The 24,775-nt window shown below is 33.9% G+C and overlaps 1 protein-coding gene across 1 annotated transcript; it reads left to right on the forward strand.

The window, feature by feature from the left end:
* Nucleotides 1-45: 45 nt before the first annotated feature.
* On the forward strand, nt 46-24,716 carry LOC108208944 (tRNA ligase 1). Its single transcript, XM_017379583.2, has 27 exons — nt 46-234; nt 1,895-2,329; nt 3,540-3,590; nt 3,731-3,813; nt 4,461-4,560; nt 6,648-6,726; nt 7,903-8,026; nt 9,128-9,234; nt 10,533-10,661; nt 11,403-11,467; nt 11,608-11,772; nt 11,938-12,098; nt 12,245-12,276; nt 13,770-13,942; nt 14,144-14,223; nt 14,730-14,795; nt 14,880-15,172; nt 16,406-16,513; nt 19,019-19,116; nt 20,639-20,699; nt 21,386-21,462; nt 21,542-21,613; nt 21,688-21,764; nt 22,237-22,317; nt 22,938-23,040; nt 23,343-23,513; nt 24,098-24,716. Exons 1-27 carry the CDS (start codon nt 166-168, stop codon nt 24,488-24,490), a joined length of 3,453 nt encoding a protein of 1,150 aa, XP_017235072.1. The 5' UTR covers nt 46-165; the 3' UTR covers nt 24,491-24,716.
* Nucleotides 24,717-24,775: the final 59 nt, after the last annotated feature.

Genomic DNA, 24,775 nt, shown 5'->3' on the forward strand with positions numbered 1-24,775 from the left:
CAGTCGAAACAAACCGTTAATTGCTAAAACCCCATGAGCATCTCATTCTCACTCCACTGTCAAAATAAAACCCTATTTCCAGGGCGGTGAAACTGGCTACTCTCTAGACCTCTCTTCCCCTATGTATATATATACATAATAATCATCTATACATATACACTCTGTATGTCTGTTTCTCGTTTATTCTCGTCTCTCAAATTCGGAACCTTCATACCTTGTCCTCTACTCCATCAGGTACATTACACACACTCTTCTTGTCGTTTCGTTGATTCTTGCTACAATTAGCGTTTATGTGGATTCTGTGTTGTTTTTATTTCATGTTTTGAGCAATTTGTTAGGTTTTTCAGCTTTGTTATCTACTTTTTGCTTCCCTGCGAATTTTTCGGTTATCGTTGATTGTTTCGACAGTAATAAGCTCAAGTTATTGTGATTTAGACTTGGAATTAACCATTTAATGAAACTGTTTCTCGAGGTCGTATTTGGAAACCAACCTTCAGTCTGAAAATTACGTTTAAGCTGTTGTGAACGTTTAAGCTAGCTTGCCGGAGTGTTTTAGTAATCGTATCGCACACTTCAGACTGAAAATAATGTTTAAGCTGCTGTGAACGTGTCAAGGGCTTGGTACATTATTTGAAGCACACACTCTGAATTTTTATGTACACACACTATTTATGTTCTGAGAGGTTTTGTATCTATAGTGGTTATGCTGATAAAGTGTGTGATATAATGCCTGTGTGAGCTCCCAATTACTGTTGTGCTGTTAATGTTGCAATAGAACTTTAAGCTGGTTTTCTCCATTGATTAGATATGATTCTCAACCCAAAACAAACAGCCCCTTGTATTTTCATGCAATGATAGAGCCTGGTTGATCATCTGTGTAAACTCGCATTCAAATATGCAATCTGCCCAATGCTTCTTTTTTGAGATTTTGCTGGCTAGTTAATTGGATGGGGGGCTCTGCTTTTGATGAAATTATGATAACCGGATTACTATTAAATTTGGGCCGGTTTACCTTGGTCTAGTATATCTTCCATATGCATTTTGTAGTAATGACTCGTTTTCTAATTTTAAATATTTATGTTAGACTAAATTGCACTGTTCATACTTGAAGTATAATTGTTTTGAACGGAAATGGCTTAATTTTTATTCATGCCCAGTTGCCAACGTGATGGCTAAATGTTTTTTTAGTAGCCAATTTAGTAGCTCCACCCAACTTCTCTAGTCTCTCTAGCCTACCATCCCTACCAAATATATACCTCTCTAGCCTCTCATCCACTCCCCTTTCTCCACACACTTGTCATGTTCAATGGCTATCATCTCAAACCTGACTTCTCACTCAAATCAGTTACCAACCTAAAATCCTTTCAACTTCTGGAAACTGAGCCAACTCAGTGGATCGCGTCTCCAATCAACCTCCATTGTTTTATTTACCAAACTTGTGCTCTCTCAAAGAAAACATACTGTGTCAAAAGTCATAAGTCGAGACTGTGTTGCCATATCAACTCAATTCACCTCTCTCTCCGTAGAAAAAAATTAGGAAAAATAGCCAAGGCGCTCCTTCTTGAAAAAATTGGCTTATGAGTCCAAGTATTAGTGGAGTCAAAACATATTTGTAGAAATATGCAGCACTGAACTATAATCGAGTACTATAAGAGATTAGGAACGATGATCATTCATGTTGATTTGTTTATTTATTTGTGATGCTATTTTTTTTCGGAGATATGATGCTTTCATGTTTTTTACCTGTTACCTTGTTCTCTGGATGAAAAACTTTACTATCTCTACATCTGCTGGTCCTTCAATTGTTTTTCTTAACTATAAACAGCAAAATTTATGTCTCTGGAGTTTGTTCACCTATTAATATTTTCTACAATGTTATATTTTCTTTCATAAGAGAAAAGCTGTTCACATGGAGAAACGGTGGAAAAAGAAGCCACAAGCTAGAATGAGTTCATCCACAACAGCAGAGACTGAGGATGTCAGCAACAGACTTCGTGAGATGAGTGTTGCTGAAAACAGTGGGGAGTCGCATGCTTCAGTCTCATCTTCGCAGTTTGGAACTGTTGGTGCAATAAAGCATGTCCCTGCACAGGGTGTCAAGTCCATTTGGAAGCCAAAATCTTATGGAACTGTTAGTGGAACACCGACAATAGTTGCTAAAGATGAAGGTGGATCTAAAACAGCAACAGCTGAGAAAAGTGATACTGCTGCGAGTAAGTTTGATGGCAAGTTGTTGGAGGATTTTACAGTGGACAAATCTACATACTCGCGTGCCCAAATAAGAGCAACCTTTTATCCCAAATTTGAAAACGAAAAGTCTGATCAAGAGGTAATGTTTCTACTACCTCTCTGCGAAGAAATTTGAAGTTAAATTAAATACTTTACTGCATGTTATTTCTTTTGTTTTTGTATCAAAATGTGAAGCATAAGAGAAATTAAAGTTACTATATTACTTCATGTTACTTACCCTTTGAAGCAATGCTGTCAATCGTCATGTTTCACTGCCCAGTTTCTTTACAGCATTTTCAGCGTATATCTTATTTTGTTATATTTGAAGAGTTTCCCGTGTAATTATCTTTTTGAGGAGAAAAAGTATTATTTAGGTAGGCTGAAGTGTCCTCCCTGTCATAGAAAGAAAGAAGTCCTGGAAAAGATTCTTAGATATCCAATAGATTATATTCGCTAATATTAGTTCTGTAGTTCAGTTTTACTAGGTTAGTGGGTCTGTTGAATTCATTAAAGAAACTTGTCTCATAGATAGTTGGTGGCCACAACGTGGAAGGGTTTTCATGATTTTCTTCCATTAACCTTAAAGAAATTGTTATGTGTAGCTTTCCAGGATATAGATATATTTATAGTCCAGTATTCTATTTTTAAGCAAGTTCTTCTGTGAGATTTTACATCTGAAGGTCACTGTGTAACATGATCTAATATATGTAGATATCACATATAAGCAGGGTAAAGAGTTTCAGATTATTGGAAGTGTTCTTTAGTATGAGACTATTGTTGAGAATTGTCACGAGTATTTATTTTGTAGCCGGGGAGAAGGTGTTGTATCAAGGAGTTGGTAGCTAAGTTTTTTTGGATTGTGGAAATTGCTAGTTCTCTGTGAGATTAATGCTGAGATTTGTCCCAAATTTACCTTATAGCGGCTCATACTCTATACAAGCCTGTCCATATCATTGGCTTGAAAATCAGTAATATGTTTAAAATTGTTTATAGGGTGGTTTCTTACCCCTTCATACCCATATCGGTATTAAACAAAAAGAAGCAGAAAGGTTGTATATCTATATTTATAGTTAATATTTTTGATCTCTCTAATCTGTAGCCTGAAAGTACTTGCAACTTGACATGCATCCTAAAATTTATTAATTTTCATGCAAGAGTCAATCTTTATACAACAGTAGCAATTGTCTCAATTTTTTACATTTTGGAGTTTTACTCTGCTATACACTCTCTTAGTGAATAGTGCTCATATGCTTGATGGTTTGTTTTCGGAATGATTATCGCATTGATTTACTTTCCTCTTTGACTGTCAGGTTAGGACGAGGATGATTGAATTGGTCACCAAAGGGCTGGGTACTCTAGAAGTATGGGTTAACAGTATCTATTTTATTATGATATATAGTGCTCTTCATTATTCAAAATATAACTCTTTGTTTATCTATTTATTACCCTAAGTATACAGTGTCCTTAAATCCTATCTGTTCATTGATTATCTTGTACCCAGGTTTCTCTAAAACACTCTGGATCGCTTTTTATGTATGCTGGTCATGAAGGTGGCGCATATGCCAAAAATAGTTATGGGAACATGTATGTTTTTCTCTGTCTTACTATTTTGATACAATTAACTTTTATCTAATATAATTAATTAATTATTGATTTAGTTCACATCAATGCATGACAATTAGCTATACCTTAAGCTTACTCGGATGATTTACATTGCTATAACTATTAATTTATCAGTTACGTATTACGTTCATGTTGTGCTTAATTGGAGTAACTGCCAAGTAAATATTACTTTTTGTAGCCATGTAACTGATGGAAGTAGAAAATACAATTAATGCTCATGTATGAGTAAAGTCCATCAAGTATGTCTTGAGCGACACATGATATCAGTATGTAGGCTTGCAGAGAGCATACATATCGCCATGTATATTTGGGGACAGTTTTTAGACTCATGCTACTATTCTACATGAAATATATTAATTTTTTTTTCATAAAATAAGTTTAGTTTACCTGCTCGTGGTATTCTCCCAGTTACTCTTGTGCTTGGTTTACCTTTATTGATCTTTTAAAAGCACACAACAGATCTGGACGCAAGACAAGTATATTTTAGCCTTCTTCAACCTTTTGGTTCAAGTAGATGGAAAGACATGTCTTTTTGGGCTGTTTCGCTTGGATGTATTATTATTTGGATTTTCTTTGCAGCATGCTGAATCTTCACTCTTATATTGTAGTTACACTGCCGTCGGTCTTTTTGTTCTTGGGCGAACATTTCAAGAGGCATGGGGCAGCCATGCAAGCAAAAAGCAATCAGAATTCAGTGATTACCTTGAGGTAGTTTTCTTGTAGATAGACTTCACTACAATCCAGAATTATATGTTCGCTCTTACTCATGCTTTTCATTTTGCAATTATATGGATAGTGGTTGAGGTGTGATTGAACATTTAAAATAATTGTATACTTTATTAGAACAAAAATTGGCTGTCGATAGGAGATCGCAAAACATGTTTAGCCAATTAATATAACTAATATTTTTCTCGACTTCAATGCACATATTTGTGTTTTCTCATTAATAATTACACACACACACACACACACATATATACATATACATATATAGGGTAGCAATCCATAGCATACCCTCTTGTATGAGTTTCGTAGACACCACTATATATATATACATAATACATATATCTATTAAATTTTTTTATGAAATATAATTGAAAATAATGATTAGTAAATCGAAAAGGAAATTATATAGTTTTTTTTAATTATAAACTTATTGAAAATTATGCAATATTCCGACATGATTCTACAACAGAATTATAATTATCCTAAATTATTCCACTATAGAACCAGTTTCGAAAATCAACTTTTTCGTTCAATTTTTTAGGTATTAAAGTATTTATAATATATATGTCGTAGAAATATTAGAATCACATTTTATAACTATTGAATAATAGAATTTCTAATAAAATTTATGATTTATTATGGTGTACTACGGAACTCCATCTAAGGACCTCCATGGAATGTTGGCCTACACACACACATGCATTCACACACACACACACACATGTGTGTCTAAGCAAAACAAATTTTTTAGAGGTTGAAAATATAATTGCTGTGAATGAGGAAGGGGTATTGTATATCATGAGAAACTTGTCGACTATCTCACAGGCTTGCCAAAATGGAGATACATAATTACCCTTCTCTTGTTACTTAATATAGGCCACTAAACCATTTATTACATCTCTATTGTAGGGAAAGAACTTTAACTCATCCTTGCAGTTAAAAAAGATTGAACAGAACATAACTTTAGTTATGTTTCCAACTTGATCCATGCGTTATTTGTAAGGATCTCCCTTAATATGATAATATGTAGACAGACACTGAGAGTGAATATGTTTGTATCGTAAGGTATTAATAAATCCTAATCTAAATCCTAATCTAGGGTTAAACAATTGCATGTTCCTCATCCACGGTGATAACCAATTGTTAGCATTTTTTTTTAATGGGTGGAAATACACATTTTCGTTGACAGCAGATCCTTTAACTTCTCTTTTGGCAATTAGATATATCAAATTATAAAATTCTGTAACTAAATAATGCTATTATAAATCTACCATTATTGATATCCAGAATTCCCTTTCATGTGTAAACCTACGAAGTGCATTTTATCTTCTCTTATTAAGTAATTCTGTATAAAGAAAAAAATTGATTTCTTCTATCATGTTTATCCTTTGTTTCCTTATTAACCTTGTATTTTGACAAGAATAATTTCAAAACTAATGTAACCATAAACATAACTATAGAAATTTAATGCAATATCTTCACATGGCAGTATGGCCACCTCAAATGTATTAAAGCTATAATGAAGTCTTCCGCTGACTTACTGGTTAGCTTGACTAGTTTGGGCAGTTCTAGCATACTCAGCTGGTTTTCTTCAGTTTACGGCATGCTTAGGATAAATGATAAGAGTATCTAACTTCCATAAATATTCATGGTTGCTTTGAATTCTCTACTAATTGATTACATTGTGTGTTTGGTCATCGTTGACATTAGTCGTGGTTATCACTAGTGGGACTTTTCCGTTGGTTCACATTTCAATATATCTTTAATATGTTTAAGACTTGAGTTAATATTAATAAGTCATTTGGTGCGCATACTCAATATAGTTATCACAAGTGTCATATGGTACACATATTCAGTGTAGTTATCTGAAGTGCGACGGATTTGTTGCTGCCCTTTTTTAATATATCTTTTATTTGTTGGCCATAATATATATATGGATTTATGTCATTTTGACTTGTTGGCATAACATTGGCTTGTGTTCAAGTATGCCAGTTCTATATATACATATTCTCTGTTCCCTTCCTCTTCTGGATTTTAACTTGGAAACAGTATACCTGTTGGAATTTCAGAGGAATCGCATGTGCATATCTATGGAACTGGTGACTGCCGTTCTAGGAGATCATGGACAACGTCCTCTTGAAGATTACGGTAAGGTTGGGTGGGCCAGGAGCTGTAAAGTTCTTTGAAATTGAGTGAATATTAGAATATGAGATGAGATGTTTATATATTTTTTTACATAACATGCCGGGTCCCTTATTATGTATGAGTAAAATTTAATTTAGCAAAAACTTAAGTCTTCAATTCTAGTAAATTTGCATTCATTACGCACATAACACAACCTCATCTTTTTTCTTTTTTTTTTGTCACAAACCTCATCTTTTTTTAAACAAATTAAAGCCCACCTTGATTTTTTTGAAATTACCTCTCTACCTATCTGTGTTTCTTTTTGCCTCTTTACTTGTCAGTATGTGAAAGTTTTTTTTTCTGGGCTTTAATATGGGATTTAATTTTATGGGCTATAAGTTGAACTTCTTATATGTAACACAAAATATATGTTATATTTCGCTAGTTAGAAAATGGATTACTGTTTTAAGTACATATTATATATTAAATGTTTTATATGTATTTTATATTTTGTGTCTTGTTTTTTCCATCAATTTTCATATTTGATCCATATTACATATTTGTTGTTTTCTAATTTAATTGTGCTTTATAAAACCAACTTGGCAAGTTTTGTCCATTACAAAACAAATTAATTTAAAGTCTAAACTATAATGTTTAACAACATTTTAGTATCAATATCAAAAGATATAAAAATAGAATGCAGTAACAGGTTGTACATGACTACATGTTACCATAGTGTTAAAAGACTTGGTCACTCTTATCAATTTTTTTCATGAACCTAACATGCTTTTTTCTAGATATTAAACTTCATGTACGCAAAATGAACAAATTGGAGACTTAATGTGCATAGCTTGCAGTTTGCTATCTTGTGTTTTTTTCAAGTTGGAGGGAATGAATTTAGGTGGTATTGAATGAAAGTGTGTACCACTGGCAAAAATTCCATAAATTTTCATTCAGCAAAAGAAATTTTTTTTTTTTCATTATTTTCATACTTTATATGTATACAAATTTGAAATGGAACTTGTAGATAATGCTTAACTTTTACTTGTTCAATTTCCTTACAAACTCTATTATGGCTTGCCAATTTTAATCACTTTCCCTCTTCAAAATTTTTCGCTCTTGCCCCTAATTTTGTTGAAAGTTTTACGTTCCAATGATCTTATGGTTTCTTAATTTTAAGTCGTTTGTTCCTATGAACAGTTGTAGTGACTGCAGTGACGGATTTGGGCAAGGGTAGACCACGATTCTACTCAACACCAGATGTAATTGCTTTTTGCAGGAAATGGCGTCTACCTACAAATCATGTTTGGCTGTTCTCGACAAGGTGAGGGGCAATGATTCTGTTATGAAGTGCAGATAATGATTGTTATATATGTTGTTGATTTTCATATTCAAGTGTAAATATGTTTCTGGTCATGTATGAGGACCTTCCAATTAAAAATTACGTCCAATTTGAATTGAAACTTCCATACAATTCGGCCACAATTTTATCTTCCATTGCTTAGGTTGTATAGATTTGTCACTTCAAAATTAAATGGCTTGAAGACTTGGGATACATAGTGGACCACCCCAATTTTTAAATAAGATTAATCTCTAAAATTTTAATTTATTATCCATTTCAAAGAGTATTTTCTTAGACCAGTCTTTGTGTACATCTCTAACTCGAGTGCTTGAAAGCTTACCGTGACCACCATTTTTGTATTCAAAAAGTAAACAGCTAGTTGTAAAGTAATCAGTTTTGATTAAAGTTATGGATAAAGTTATGGCCAACTAATTAAAGTTATGGCGGAGTATATTCACTCCTTACTCTAATCATGAAATGTAAAAAATTGGTTAGTTGATTATCTTGTAGTTATCATTTACTATTTATGTTAAACAAAATTGGTTATGTAGGATATTCATTGCTGTTAAGATATTACTAAGCAATAAGCTACTTTAATTATTCACTATATGTTTTATCTGATGTAAACTAGAGAGCGACAGGATAAACTTATCCTAATATGGCTCTGAAAGTAATACTATGCAGTAAGTAAAAAAATAGTACGCTGTTACAACTTTCAACTATATTTTATATGTTTGAAGCTTCAAATTGCTAAGTGAAAAATACGTACGCTGCTACAACTATATTTTACATGTTTGAAGCTTCAAAATTGCTATATGCTTGATTCCTAATTTTTAGATACTCTCTCTTATGATGTCTCTGTGTGTGCGCGCACGCGCATTTATTGTATTTTTTTTAGCGGTTTGTGTATATTTTAAAGTGTGACTTACTGACAATTTTCTTACTAACAAGCCATTATTAGTTTACTAACATCTGAACTGCAATTTATTTAGTTCATATGTTGCCAGTTGGACTGATAACTTAAGCATCTTAACACAAATGAAAGTTACGAATTCCTGATATGCAGTTCTGTTGTTTTAAAAGGAAATCAGTAACCTCATTCTTTGCTGTGTATGATGCACTGTGTGAAGAAGGAACTGCAACACCTGTTTGCCATGCTCTAGATGAAGTTGCAGATATATCTATACCTGGTAAGATTTTATATTCAACTGCAGTTGTCTTAATCTATAGTCTATTTCGAGAAGTGTAGCAACTGTTTCCTCTGGTTACATGGTTTTGGGTCACCTGCTTGCTCTGTTTCTTGTAATTGAAGTATTGAATACCCACATACCCAGTGTTGTGAAAATCGCGATTAATCATAAAAAACATTCCGCTTGTCAGGTCTAACATGCATTGGTTTCTCTTCACTCTCTTATTCATGAGGTCTATATATGGATACTCTATTTCCATGAATAAATGCCTATCAATCGATGCTTTTCAAACGTGCCTCCCTGGGAACCCCAAATTTGTGCTCTAATCTCATTGGACATGTCAAAATCTCAGTATGGTGCGTCACAGATTTCTTAAAATTGTCTCTAATTCCAAGTAATCTCCTAAAGTAAAATGTACCTAACTACTTTCATTATATTGTATAGTTGCATATAGTTTACCATAGGGAATTCCTTAATGTAAACTTGCATTATACCCATGTTAAAAATATTTAGGTAATAATTAAATATAAATATTTTGCAAGAATGTTAGCGATACTATATTATAGTTTGATATAGAATAGTATATAAGCAAAGCTAAATTACTCCGGAAAATTATCTTATAAATCCCACGGCTGTTGATTTGATCGGATTAACTATTTTGTATCATATAAAAATAAGACGCAGTAAGGAAAATCGCTACATTTTGTTGCATTGTATATATGTAGTTATATTTAAGAAGTTGGCATATTTAAAAGGGTCAAGATCTGGCAATAGCTAGAACTGCTACAATTTTGGTCATTGATTAATGATTACTGTACAATTTATGAATGTGTTGCTAGTTATCTCTGTTCAAATACCAGAATATAAAAACAGTAACACACTAACACCAGATATAAGGTTTATTGAATTACGTAAAAGCTCAGAAAGCAAAATCAATGCACTTACCCAGAATCTCAAAGTTGCAAGTGATTTAGCAAAAATAAAATAAAATAAAATAAAGAAAGTTGCAAGTGAAAACAAAAAAAGTAGCCACCATGGCATATATAGGGAGTTAACTTTTTTCTTTCTGATCGTGATATAGTTAAGCTACAACAGGATTCACCTAACAATTGGAGTAGCAAGTAGCACATGATAGATTTTCATAACTTTCTTTTCTATCATATGTGTAAATAGAAAATATCAATTGCTGTTTAATATTGATTGTTATGTTATTTCCTCAATCCTGGTGACAGGATGTTTTATCGCTTATATCATGAGTAAAGGTATGAGAATACTGAACTAGCAAAAATTTCATGCAGGCTCTAAAAACCATATAAAGGTTCAAGGTGAAATTTTGGAAGGGCTGGTCGGCCGTATTGTGAGCTATGAAAGTTCAAAATACATGGAGCAAGTTTTGAGAGATTCACCTCCATATCAACTAGAGGGAGGTAAAGCTAGTTTGAGGGTGAATTGATTTATTGTAGATCAATTCCTCAGTAACTCACATATGCCCCCTCCCCCTGGGTCCCCTCCTTCGATGGTATTTAAAATTGTTTTCTTATTTTGGATGATTTTACTTCATGTAGTTGCAAAACGTTCTAGTTAGAGGTAATCAAGTGCATGATGCAGATGAGAGATTACAGAAGTAGCTAGATAGTTCGTTAAGCCATCTCTTAAAAGCCTGTTGTATAATTTGAATGGAATGCTAGTGTCCACTACATGTAAGCAATTTAGGAAGTGGGTGTTTTTTGATTTTCTGCACAAATCCTTTAAGAGCATTATTATGCATAATGACATAAAATTCCAGTTGTAGGGTTTAATGTTTTATTTAGTTCTGTTTTTATTGCAAAAGTTGTATTACATAGTTTGTGGCTACGCCTGCTAAAGAACAATCATAAGAAACTTATTAGAAAATTGTTGGTAGGTAATCTAGTATAGTGAAGTCACAAAGTTAAAGATTGTCCTTTTCTTTTTGAATAGTTCTGAAGAATTTCAAAATTTATTTTCCGATGATGAGGCCCCTTAAATTTTCTCACCTTTTCATCTGCGTGAATGATGAATTGCTTCATTGTCTGGTTAATTGGTCTTATCCTTTTTTTTTTGGCTAATGTATTGTTACGTAAAAACAGAAATTTACTGTTATGGTTTTGTAATTTCTATCTCTATCATGATATGGTATTGTATTGTAGTTGACCTTGATATGGGTCCTAGCTTGCGGGAGATATGTGCTGCAAACAGATCAGATGAAAAGCAGGTAAAGTTCTTTGTGAAAAATATATTATTTATTTTGCGAAATATATATTATTTATAAAGGAATATAAGCCTAATATACATGTACAAGGTAGACTGAAGGTACAAACCTCAAAACTTATTCTTAATTGCATAATACTGCAGCAAATCAGAGCGCTCCTTCAGCATGTCGGTACCTCCTTTTGCCCCAATTTTGTCGATTGGTTTGGAAGGGAAGGAACAAATTCACACTCCAGAATTGCTGATCGGTCGATTCTTGCAAAGTTTCTACAATCCAATCCATCCGACTTTTCAACAACCAAGTTTCAGGTCCGACTATTATCTTGATGACTGTAGGGCCATGAATTATATAAAATTTTTGCATGCATTCCTCTAATTGTTATATGTTGACTCACTATAAAACTGAAGTTCCCATATCCGCTTTACCTGTAAGGTGCATCCTCCGTATCTTAACTACTTGTGTACTTGTACCAGGAAATGATTCGTCTAATGAGAGAGAAGCGTTTTCCTGCTGCTTTCAAGTGCTACTATAACTTTCATAAAATCAATTCAGTCTCCCGCGACAACCTTCAATTTAAGATGGTGATTCATGTGCATAGTGACTCAGCTTTTCGACGCTATCAGAAAGAGATGAGGTCGGGTACATTTTTTTTATTCCATCAATCTAAGTTTCGATTTGCTGTCGAAGTGTCTTATCAGAAAAAACAACTAAAATATGGTTATAAGTGTAACTTTTCATGTATGTCATGCTGAGCTGTCAAACCTTACTAAATTTACTCAGGCACAACCCAGGACTGTGGCCACTATATCGAGGTAATTTTCTAAAATGTTCATATCGCTTTCATCTGTATTGTTTAAGCTTGTTTCTATGCAAGTCAAATGAGTTCTAACTGAAAGTGATCAAGCATATATTTAGTCTGGTATATCAGGCATTTAAGTTTGATACTGCTACTGATAAATGATAGGTGGATCTTATTTCTGTTTTTTGCTACAGAAAGTTATTGAAGATGGACACTAACATTGTAAAAAAAAAGTGCTGATATTTAAGCTACTTTGGTTCTAGCTGGATTTTATTATGGAATTTTAATGTTGTATTAAGTGAATTTCATCTCTCCTCTTGAGCAACGGAATCACAATTTTACATCCAAACATAAAGTAATGCAAAATTAAAGTTGATATTGGACTGAGCCTTGCACCTTGCACATGTCTGAGAATGAACCATTAGCGTGGCATCATTCACTTACAGAAAGCTGTCACCATCGATAAAAATAGTGCATTAATATTAATAGTTCCAATGATGCTGCTAGAAATTTATCTAGCTGATTATTGCATAATCAGAGGTTGTGCATGCCAGAGTCTGCATATAATTTGATGGGCTTTTGGGTGGTGAACATGATTTTATCTATTCTCCTGGCATTCTCAGCAAAGACGTGTTTTTCTGTTTGAACCAAAAAAGTGTCCAATGGACAGAGAGAGATACTGATCACCTAGGTATGGGGTCTAATGACATGACATCAAATAATTCCTTATTAGTAGTTATGTTTAGGCTGGTTGACTTTAATAGCTTCATGTGTGACCTTGGAGTTCTCATATCTTTGATGGTTAGGTGAGCAAGAACTGTAGTGGGAAAGAATAGTAGAGGAAAGGCGTACAACAGATATATACCTATTTATGTGTAGGCAAAGTACCGAGATACATCTTTCAATATGTGTCAAGGTTGTGAACAATATGCCTGTTTCCTCTTTCAGTAGTTCTAGTACCTTTCATGGATTTTTGTTTTTTTAATCCACTTCCAAATAATAGGGAGCAAGTAAGTTTGCAGTCAGAGTTTAACACTACAGAAAGCAAGTGAGTTTGCAGTCATAATTTAACACTACAAAAAGCAAGTGAGTGTGCAGTCATAATTTAACACTACAGAATTAATTATTGACTGACTAATATGTTTCATTATCTGGGATGGTGTTGGCATTGTTGTGAAAGTATTCTGATGATATTGGAGGAAAAAAACACAGAATATGACAAGTGTTGATGGATGATCCTCGTAAACATGGAAAGTAGAATATGAGATAAATTGGAAAAAATGTGGGGAGGATAGCTTGCTACTTACAGTTGATCAGATTAGGTTGTCATGTATGAGTAAACCTAAATATTCGTAAGATTAGATTGAAGTGTCTATATCCAACTACTTGCACTTGATGCCTGATATATGTGCTATTAAAATCACATGCAACATGCAATAATGCTGACAAGACAGAATCAGTGATCTTGATACGGTGTCTGATTTATGATTTTATTATGGTTTTCAGGATTTTTTGTTGACTTGAATTTGTTCAAGGCAAAGGAGGATGGAGGTCCAAAATTCGACAAGGACTGTGTTGACCTGACTAACCATGTCAATGATAGCAATGAATCCGAAAAAGGTGGTTTAGCAGATGAAGATGCAAATCTTATGATTAAGATGAAATTTCTCACATACAAGGTGCATTTGCTTGCGTAGTTGGTTCCTCCCTTACATGATGACGAGGCTAATGTTATCCATCAATGTGTTGCTGTTTATTAACTTTTTATCCACAAAAAAATAGCTTAAAGTTTTGCCACGTTTGTCATTAAAATTTTGTATTCATATTTTTCTTGTTATGATGCACATACTAATTCTGCATTGTTTATTTTTGATCTTCAGTTGCGAACCTTTCTTATTCGAAATGGTTTGTCAATTCTGTTCAAGGAAGGTCCAGCTGCTTACAAGACTTACTACATGCGGTAAATTTCTATATTGCCAAGGAAGAACAAGAGCTATTTCATATGAAGTGACTTGTTTTTTTGTTGTTTGCTTGAAGGCTGACTTCAGTAAATGATAATATGAATTATTTGTTGTTCTCTTATTACAAGAGCTTATATCATTTGAGTTTACATATCTATCCTCAAAAAATCTGGAAATCATCTTGGAGTGCGATTGTGTTTAATTTTAATGTTTGTGTTCTCTTGGATGTGCTTATTCTGTAGTATTTGTAGTTGGCTTGAACTTGACTCGATATTTATCTTGTATGTTATGGACTTTCAGAAATCTGTTAGATTTCCTTACATTGGACCTCCGTGGTATGTACTTCTGTTACATAATTAGACTCGTTAAGAGACCAAGAGAAAAGTTGTGGTTCAACTATCTTTATGAATTTGTTTGCAAGAATAATTTTAAACTTTCTCTAGAAAAAAATGTGTAATTAAATGTTGACGTTACCCTCATGATGACGACGTTATTATCAATTTAGGCAAATGAAGATATGGAATACTTCGGCAGTTAAGCAGAAGGAACTAAGCAAGATGCTTGATGAATGGTATCTTAGCGTCTTATATCATCTCTTCCTTATTTATCTTTAGTTCTGTTCTTTATGGACTGATGACTAGCTGCTATAATTTAGGGCGCTCTACATAAGGAGGAAGCATGGACACAAGCAGCTGTCATCGTCCATATACCTTACTGAGGTGGAACCTTTTCTCGAAAACTATGCCAAACGCAGTCCACAGAATCAAACTTTAATAGGAGCTGCGGGGAACGTGGTCAGATCTGAAGATTTCATGGCCATAATTGATGGAGGCAGAGACGAAGAGGGAGACCTTGAGAAAGAGAAGGAAGTAGCACCATCAAGCCCCAGTCCCTCTGTAGTAAAGGACGCTGTTAGAAAAAATGAGGGTCTGATAGTGTTCTTTCCAGGTAGCACATTCTAGCCAGCCTGAATTGGCCAATCTATTACTTGTCAGTCTAGCTTTTGTAAGCAGAGTTATTTCACTTCTTTATACATAACATATTAATATACGCACGGACATTTAGGTTGTGTTCACTTGGATGGAATGGAATGAGGGGAGAATGGAATGAATAACTATAAAGAAGTTTTATGGAGAAAGAAGAATGTATGAGAAAATAGTTACTTAATATGAGTGAGTTTTAATTTTTATGATGAAGATTGTAAGGAAACATGATGAAGAAGTGGAATGAGCATTCCTTCCAAAACATGTGGGTTAGATTTCTAGTTCAAATAGTTTGAAATGGAATGATTGAAGGAATGAAAATTATATACATCTTCTTTAGTCACCCCCAATTTAGAATACAAATTTCATTCCAGTCCCCCCCCTTTCCATTCCATCCAAGTGAACGCATCCTTTGTGTACATCCAAGGAGTTGTATAGCATCTTTAACTGCTTTTAGCTGCAAACCCCATTCACTGATTATTATATATTTCTGTTTTAGTTGTGTAATGCAATGTATTTGGATATCTCTGACCTTGCTATTTAATTCCTTGAATAGTTTAGTTGTGCAGCTAAATTACAATGAGCTTTTCTGAAATCTTGGCAAAAAAAGTGTGAAATACGGCACGTACTGGCAAACCTTATAAAAGGGCAACATACATTTGTCCAAATTATAAACTTTGTGGCTGATTATTATGGTTAGCCACCTGCTGTTAGGTTCTTACTTTTTGTGTATCTGAAAGCTGAGAGAATTTACGCATGCCTTTGCCATATTTTCAGAAGTTGTTGGTATTATTGAACTTGTCAACTTGCTTGATTGCGAACACTAGAACTCCAAAGGAGTTTTTACCACAGAGCAGATTAGCCAAAATGAACTTCCTGATTCCACTTCTTTGTTATTGAGTAAGAAAGCCATTGAATTCTTAGGGACCAGTTGCCACCAGGACCACCACCCATTCAATTTTGATTTTTAAGTGGTGGAAATAATAATTATAGACAGCCTAGAATATTGATGCTATTTGAAGTAGACAGGAACAATAATAATCCAGCCCCTTTATAATCTTGTAGCTAATAATTATTCCAAAATTATGTTGCAAGTGAAATTTAAAGATGCATGTTTTGTGTTCAATACTAGCTTACTGTTTTGACTTGTACCTAGCCTGGTGCATTCTTGTAACAAGTCTTACTATTTCATTTTTAGGAATACCTGGCTGTGCCAAATCTGCTCTGTGTAAGGAAATATTAAGTTCCTCAGTGGGACTAGAGGATGATCGTCCAGTTCATAGTTTGATGGGTGATCTTGTTAAAGGTGCGTTTAACTGCTCAGGAATATCAATAATTTGACACTTTTTAAATGATGTCTAAGAAAGTTATTTAGCTTGCATTAGCATATCTTTACATGAAACTTCATGCATAACTGGTTTGAATGCTGTTGGATTCTTAAATTGAAATCTACTCTGTAACAATTGTCATCACTCATTGCATTAAAAGGGCGTGGTCTTAAGCCTCATTAAGTGGCTAAGGTTTGATTGGTGTGAGAGTTGTAACAGAGGAAGCAGACTTTTACTCATATTTTAATTGGTATTGATGGCATGTTGAGGGAATTATTGTTTGCTGTTGTTTTAGATTAGTGGAGACTGAATTTTAATTTTATGTATCAGTAATTGAGTAATACACTTACAATTCTATAGAATCCAGAGAATGCATACCACGACTGCACCCTCTACCCAGTAGATAATTTATGTGTCATATCTATCTCCTAAATTTCTATATACTAAAATGGGCTTGTGTAGTTCTCACTTCTCAGATTCACTCTTCAGCCGTTCTTGGATGCTACATTATTTATATATTTACTAATTAGTGTGATAATCTATATAGATATAGTGAGAGGAAGGTGAGTATGTTATATAGGAATTAAAGTAGCCCCCCAGAATTCTACAGTGACATGACTTAAGGTTGATGTCATCATTCGAACTCATGCTGCTTACATTTGCTTCCATATATGCTATTAATCAGTATGATAAACTGTTAGAAATGAGAGGAAGAAGAGTATCGGAGTGTGTGCATATCTCTATATAAAACGAACCTCTTGTATAGTTGTATACCAAATAAAGAGCATCAGTTGAAGTATTAAACATGTTGCTGGTATTGGACAATGAATGCATAGTACTTGGTATAAAGTCTAAATGATTAAAAGTTTAATTTTAATTGTGTATGTTATTAACAGAATTGATACACACACACACACACACCATCGATAAGGTAATATATGTGTATCTATATGGTTGGGTTATGATACCTATGATAAGGTATTGGGCTTATAACCTGTGCCGGGTAGTATATAACGTGAAGTTTCTCTTAGAACAACTTAACCTTAAAACCCTAGAACTAAAATTGTTCTTTTGCTGAAGATAAAATCGTTTTGTAAATTATATAATTTAATCATTAAAATATCCTTTTAGTGTATAATTGTTCTTTTAAACATTTTATAAGACTGGGAAACATATTGTATTGTGTAGAATAACAATTTATTCTTTAGAATATAGTATACGTGAACTGCAAATTAACACCATTTTTATAACTTGCAAAAATCAGAAATGCACTATGTAGTGCAGCTGCACAAAGACATTGTGTACGGCAACAGAACAATCAAATGTGTGTTGTTGATTAAATAAACATTAAAGGCTCATATTGTAAGCTCTTTTGATCCTGGCCCCTATTTATATGTTTTACATTATCATATGTTATATATATATCTTCAAATCTGCCATTCCCGTTTTATATTGTAAATGGTTTAACCTCAGGAGAACTCCCTGAGACACCCTCGGGCACAGTTTTCTCAAATATGATATATAATGTTTACTTTATTTGTTACTTTATTTAGCAACATACAGGGTCATATTGAAACTTTTTAGCACTGCAACTTGGATAAAATTTGATGTACTCATTGTCTAGTGTCTTGGTACAAGAAACACGTATAAATATTTCAAATATATTCTCATTACATGGTAAAAATTTCCCTCATACTACTTGCATATGGTTTATATCTGTGCAATATTCAAGCGTACTTCACGAGGATGTAAGCTGGATTTTCACATCAAGACAGTATTCCCATTTTTCCAGTTTGGGACTTAAATGTTGCCTATGAGGGACTCGGGGCTAGTGATTAGATATGAAACTTTTAAAGTAAACTTTGTTGAATTAGGACAAAGATTTAGGAGGTAAGGAAACTTTCCAAGGCTCTGCACATGGAGTTGATAGATATGTACAAGCACCAACCTATAATCTATATGCATAGTTATCAGGCTGTTCAAAATTGGTGAAACATCACAATGTTTATAGGTAATATTATTAATAGGAAGCCAGGAAATAAATTGGAAATTACCCTTGATTTATATTTACTTCCTTGAAAAATTGCTTGTTCTGCAGGTAGATGAAACACATTATTAATTTTAAATTATACAGACGGACAAGTTGGATGGTATCAAGTTCTAAGTTCTCTTTCCTAAATGAGGTTAAGCGTATTAGTATATGTGATACGATCTTTTCTGGAAGAACTCAAAAAAGCAAGTAGAAGTTTAAACTATGGACCCTTCAAAAACTTGAATTATTCCGCCTATTTGTGAAATGATTTTAATTTGAACTCTTTACCCATCAAATGAAGTGTACTTTCATTTCAACAACTGCTCAGTCAAATGAATTTCACAGGAGTTTATGGTTTAGTTGTATCAGCATATAGCTTTTTTGGTACTTCTGTTCCACTTTCTATCTGATTAATGTTTTTCCTTCCTTTCAATATTATGAATTAAAATAGGAAAGTATTGGCAGAAGGTTGCTGAACAACGCAGGAAAAAACCTTATTCTATCATGCTTGCTGATAAGAATGCACCAAATGAAGAGGTTTGGAGACAGGTCAGATATTGTTCCCCACTTTCTTCCCTCTAGTTCTTTTACAGTGAGAATAACTTTAATTTGTGGTTATTTAGTTTGATATGGTGCAAGGAAATGAGTTAGGTTGAAATCCTATCCAACTGTGGTACTCCTATTTTCTCTAAACTTTGTGCTTATCAATTTTTGGGTCACATGTTCATCGAGAAAAGCCAATTACAGAAAAAGTGAACAATAATTGAGCCAGCTTAAATCTGAACCACAGTATAGGAATTTTTTTTAAAAAAATAAATAAATTGAATTAAACCTGAGTTTCACGCAGTGCCAGGTGAACTGTTGCATCTCAAAATTTTAAAATTTAAAAAGCGGTGTTGATAGATTTGAGATTAGTCAAAGACGATTCCACAGCAGATCACACATGCTTCAGTTGAGTGTGGAGCTGTCGACATTCAAATGAGACTGCTGGTAAACTGTTGCATCTCAAAATTTTATTTTACAAATGCGGCGTTGATAGATTTGAGATGAATCGAAGTCAATGTTTACATTTGGGACTGGTTAAAGACGATTTCCACAGCAGATCACAGTATCACACATGCTTTGCGGTTGAGTGTGGCGCTTTCGACATTCTAATGAGTTGAATTGTCGATTATTTAATGATTTTTGACAAACTGGTCACTGGTCAGAATATCTAACGCTAAAACTTTATGGAGTAAATTTTAAAAGCTAAAATCATTAGAATTTTAACTAGCACTCCTTATGTAGGAGTAAAAGCCTAAAACTTGTTGAACTAGTCAATTCCTGATAATAAGAAAACTAATTAAACGAATCCGTGTCGTAGTTTACCATTATAATACATAGTTCATTTTTCTTAAATAATATAACTAAACTCTAATATGTAGCAATTAAATTTATTCCTACATAATAACATAAATATATACATACTATTTTTTTTCAATTTTATTAGTTTTATGCTCCACATCAGACATTGTCATATGTGGGCTACTTCAGCTCATTGCCTTAATTTGTTTTATCTCTGTTCTTTTTCCCGAGTTTTAAAAGGGGTGGAAAGCAAGTGAAAAGTAAGATTGTGTTTGGGAACATGTATTTCATTTCAAATGACATTATTTAAGGTATCATTTCAAATTCTGAGCTTTATACTAGTATTTGAATGTCCTGGATTTCAAATCCAACCTTTTTAGTGTATCCAAACATGTCATTTCATCAAATCCAAAATTTCAAATGAAATTCAAGCTCCCAAACAGGCCATAAATTAGTTTCATTTTCACTCATATCTGTACTCCTGGGTTTTTAGTAAGGATGGAAGCAAGTGGAAATTTATGCAAATTCAGCATACTTCCACTCCAAAATTGGGATGAGAGTACTTTAGTTACTCTTCATTTGCTTTCCTCTCTATTTCGGGAGCAGGGTGTTAGTTAGTTTAACTACTAAATTTTTTTATATGCAAGGCCCATGTATATCTAGTTTTATATATGAAAGAGATGATTGATACAGTTTCAAAACATTGGCCGTGGTTATGTCTTGACAGATCGAAAGCATGTGCCGAAGCACTAAAGCATCTGCTGTTCCAGTTGTCCCCGACTCTGAAGGTTGTATTGTGCAATTTTTTGGTTAATCTAACTAATTGCTGTATTTGTTTATTTCTGAAACTAGTGTGCTGTCCTTCTTAATTTTGACGGATCACTGATTTGTGGATCTTGGCTTCTGGGGCTAATTGACGCCCTTGGATCCGGTTTTATCGTTTTTTCAAATGCTCCATAATTTCATCCATTTTAAGCTTAAAAAAGACTTTTGTCTTTCATGGGACCAGTCCCATAATTGCTGGTTATCCTGTTGTTATCTCTTGCAAAGGATGCTTCATATCTGGTTCTGTGTATATGTGCTATTTGGTATACTAATGTTTAGGTTTAATTCTACATGGGACTAACTTTTTAATAAAGGTGCCATGAAATAGTAAATCGTACCAAAAAAGTTTATACTTTTTCTTCTGTCCTTTATGTGTTTGTCATACATGAATAGTTTAACTCTTCTTATACTGGATGCTAACTTGTACGTGTTTCTTTTACATTTCTATATTTTAGCTCTTGCGTGTGTATTATCATATTGTATGTAAAAAAGTGCTTACTAATGCGCGCACAAGCTTATTACAGTTAAATATAGTGTTATTTATCCAGTTATATTGTACTCTGTATTTCAGTTGATTTTATCTTCTATTATGTTTTGTTATAATTTTATATTGGGCTGTAATCTGAAATATAATGCTTTTTCATTGCAGGAACAGAAACTAATCCGTTCTCCCTTGACGCTTTGGCAGTCTTTACATTTCGTGTGCTCAACCGTGTTAATCATCCGGTTTGTTCTAGCTTGATAAGTCGTCAAGTTGCTCTTTAACTCTTATATACTAACCTTTTGTTTTCTTTCTGGTTCACAGGGGAATCTTGACAAGGCATCTCCAAATGCTTGTTATGTTTTGCTAGTTTTTTACAACCTTTATGATGGAAAGGTTTGATACTTCATAATACCTGCTATGTTTATATTGTGTGATTTATATCCTAACTTCCAGTTCATGTTCATCAGAATCGACGAGAGTTTGAGGCTGAGCTCATAGAACGTTTTGGTTCACTTGTAAAGATGCCTCTTCTGAAGCCTGATAGGTTAGAATGATTTAATGTAGATCTTATCATTGATGTTGCACCGATCTGTTTATGATTTGTTAGTCTAGTTATTTTTTTGTAGTTTGTCGAGAAAAAGGGGCCCAGGTTTTATGTTTAGGTTTGGAGGTTTAAATCATACCGAGAATACAGTCAAATCTTACTCGATGCGTAGTTCAGACATTCCCTAACCTTCTTTTGCTACTGCATATCCGAATTGTCTTCTCCTTGATTATATACCTTTAGGTGATTAACCAACTGGTAACTAGTGCATGCATTCTGAATTCTGATTGATGGAAGATCTTTATTTTTCAGCACTTAAATTCTGATTGGTACGGCCTTTATTATACTCTAATTTGTTGCCCTCTTCCTCTTTTTTCTACCATTTGAAGGAGTCCGTTACCTGAATCGGCCTTTATTATACTCTAATTTGTTGCCCTTACAGTTTACTTCCTCTTTTTTCTACCATTTGAAGGAGTCCGTTACCTGAATCAATAAAGTCCACTTTGGAGGAGGGATTAAACCTGTACAGGCTTCACTCTAACAGACATGGGAGGTTGGTGCCATTGTTATTTTTCTCAGTCAAGTTTTTATTATCACGTCTGTTCCACTTTTAGGCAAATAAAGATTCAGAATTCTTACTTGATTGGTATTACTTCATTAGATCTTGTCATACACGTGTTGTACTTTTGACCGTCTTAGATAAAATGATATGTGTAGATTGATTATAGTGAGGGTTTAATAAGAATATATGTTAGGGTCTTAGGGATAGTACTGTTTCTACTTCTTTGTATAGATGTTATATATCTGGTACTTTATAAACAGTTCATGTTCTTCGCGGGATTTAAGCTAATATTGCTACTACTGACCAACTTCAAAATCAACCTATCCCAGTACCGCGGTTATCTTGTCTTTTTCGCTAATGTGTGATGTATAAGATGCCATATATTCTAATTGGGACATTCAGTTTTTCAAATTTTGTTTTATGTATATTGCTGATTTATATCTATTTTTAAGTTGATTTTTGGTCAAATTATATCTTTTAGTTTTAAGTTTTTAATTAAAAGAATTGATGCCCTTGCAATGAGTGCAAAAATAATTTTTGTTCCCATATTATTTGTAATGAAAAACCCATATTTTGGAGCTTCTTCTCTAATGATTTTGCTTCTCCCTCAGACTGGACTCCACCAAAGGAACGTACGCACAAGAATGGACTAAATGGGAGAAGCAATTACGAGATATATTATTTGGAAATGCAGAGTATCTTAATTCTATTCAGGTCCGAATTTTGCTTATTATTAGAGATACTATGGTTCAGAACACCACTCTTACTGCAACCAGGATTGCTACGACATTGTCTACATGTCATTTCCCTACTGAACAACCCAGAATAGTGTGTCAATAAATATGGACCTTGCGCAGCCAAGATACAAATATATATTGGGATAAAATGTAAAACTTATATGCTAGAAGTTATTAGGAAGAAGTACATGCAGTAGTGGTGTGCTAATACTTTGGTAATTGTGTGCGTTTATGGCTTATTGAAATTTGTACATTGAGCATGTCTTCTGTGTTAAACAGGTTCCATTTGAGTCCACAGTTAAACAAGTGTTGCAACAGTTAAAAAACATTGCGAAGGGAGATTACACAGCACCGACTACAACACCGAACACTGAGAAAAGGAAGCTGGGGAACATTGTATTTGCAGCTATTAATATCCCTGTTACGGAAATACAAAGTCTTCTTCACAATGTAAGTGTTTGCTTTGTTTGTTTTAGTGATGAATTGTTTCTTAAGTACTCAATTGTTCATTGTATGGTCTCTGTTAAGGTTGTGGAATTATATTTATCTTTAGTTTTTTGCGTGCATGTGGTGTACATCTGTGTGGTATATAGACAATACTGAATTCTCCCTCCACCATATGCTGAATGCAACTTTTGTCAACATCTTGCATGTTAAGAGACATAACGTCTGTAATTGAAGGTTCACTCAAATGCTCATATTAGTTGAAGATTTCAAGTAATCAAGAGTGTGCATCTACATTTTTGCCCTTTTTCACCTACATCCTTTATTAGTAGTTTGCAGTTGACATAAATATACATTGCATTTTCTGCCTATGAAATCGATTAAAATGGTAGGCTCATATGTAGACTGTTTTATCCTTCCCTTGTTTACTCAATGGGTGAGGAGGTATCTTTTGGTTACACTTGAATCACCAAGCAAATAGATAAAAATTGATGCGCAAAGAAATTGTGTCCTAGTTTCCCTTCTGTTTTCGCAGCTCTATATCTTTTTTCTATCTATAACTCTGGGATCAACCCTTGCTATTTCTACAGTTAGCTGAGAAGAATTCAAATGTTGATGCTTTCTTCAAAGACAAAAATATGGCTATTAGCCTTAAGAAGGCCCATTTGACTCTTGCTCATAAGAGAAGTCATGGAGTAATAGCTGTAGCCAACTATGGTTCAGTTCTCCATCAGAATGTCCCAGTTGAAATGACTGCCCTATTTTTCTCGGATAATTTGGCTGCTTTGGAAGGACGTCCTGGTTCTTCTGATGGTGAGGAGGTAATATCAAAGAACGCATGGCCCCATGTCACGTTGTGGACTGCCGAAGGGATTGCTGCCAAGGAAGCTAATAATTTGCCACAGCTATTTTCTGAAGGGAAGGCTACTAGAATCGAGATTGATCCACCCATTACAGTAACAGGCACTGTCGAATTTTACTAAGACGACTTTCATTAGTATTAGCTAACCTTCCTTTGCTCGTGTAAGAAATTTTGTAGGAAAAGAAAATGAGAGATGTTTACTTGGGTATATATTATGAAAGCAATATAAAGGAAAAACAGAACTCAAGTGGATCAACTGTTTTATCCTCTCCGGCAAGCATTTTTCCATTGGCGTAGATGTTTATTGTTCTCGCTCACGTGCGAATGGAGCAGTCCTCCCTTGCATATTCTATTTCAAAGTTGCTGCATTGCATTTCATTTCCATCAGCCTCACCGTATATGCTGT

This window comes from Daucus carota, chromosome 2 (genome assembly GCF_001625215.2).
Source record: "Daucus carota subsp. sativus chromosome 2, DH1 v3.0, whole genome shotgun sequence".
In the NCBI taxonomy this organism is placed as follows: domain Eukaryota; kingdom Viridiplantae; phylum Streptophyta; class Magnoliopsida; order Apiales; family Apiaceae; genus Daucus; species Daucus carota.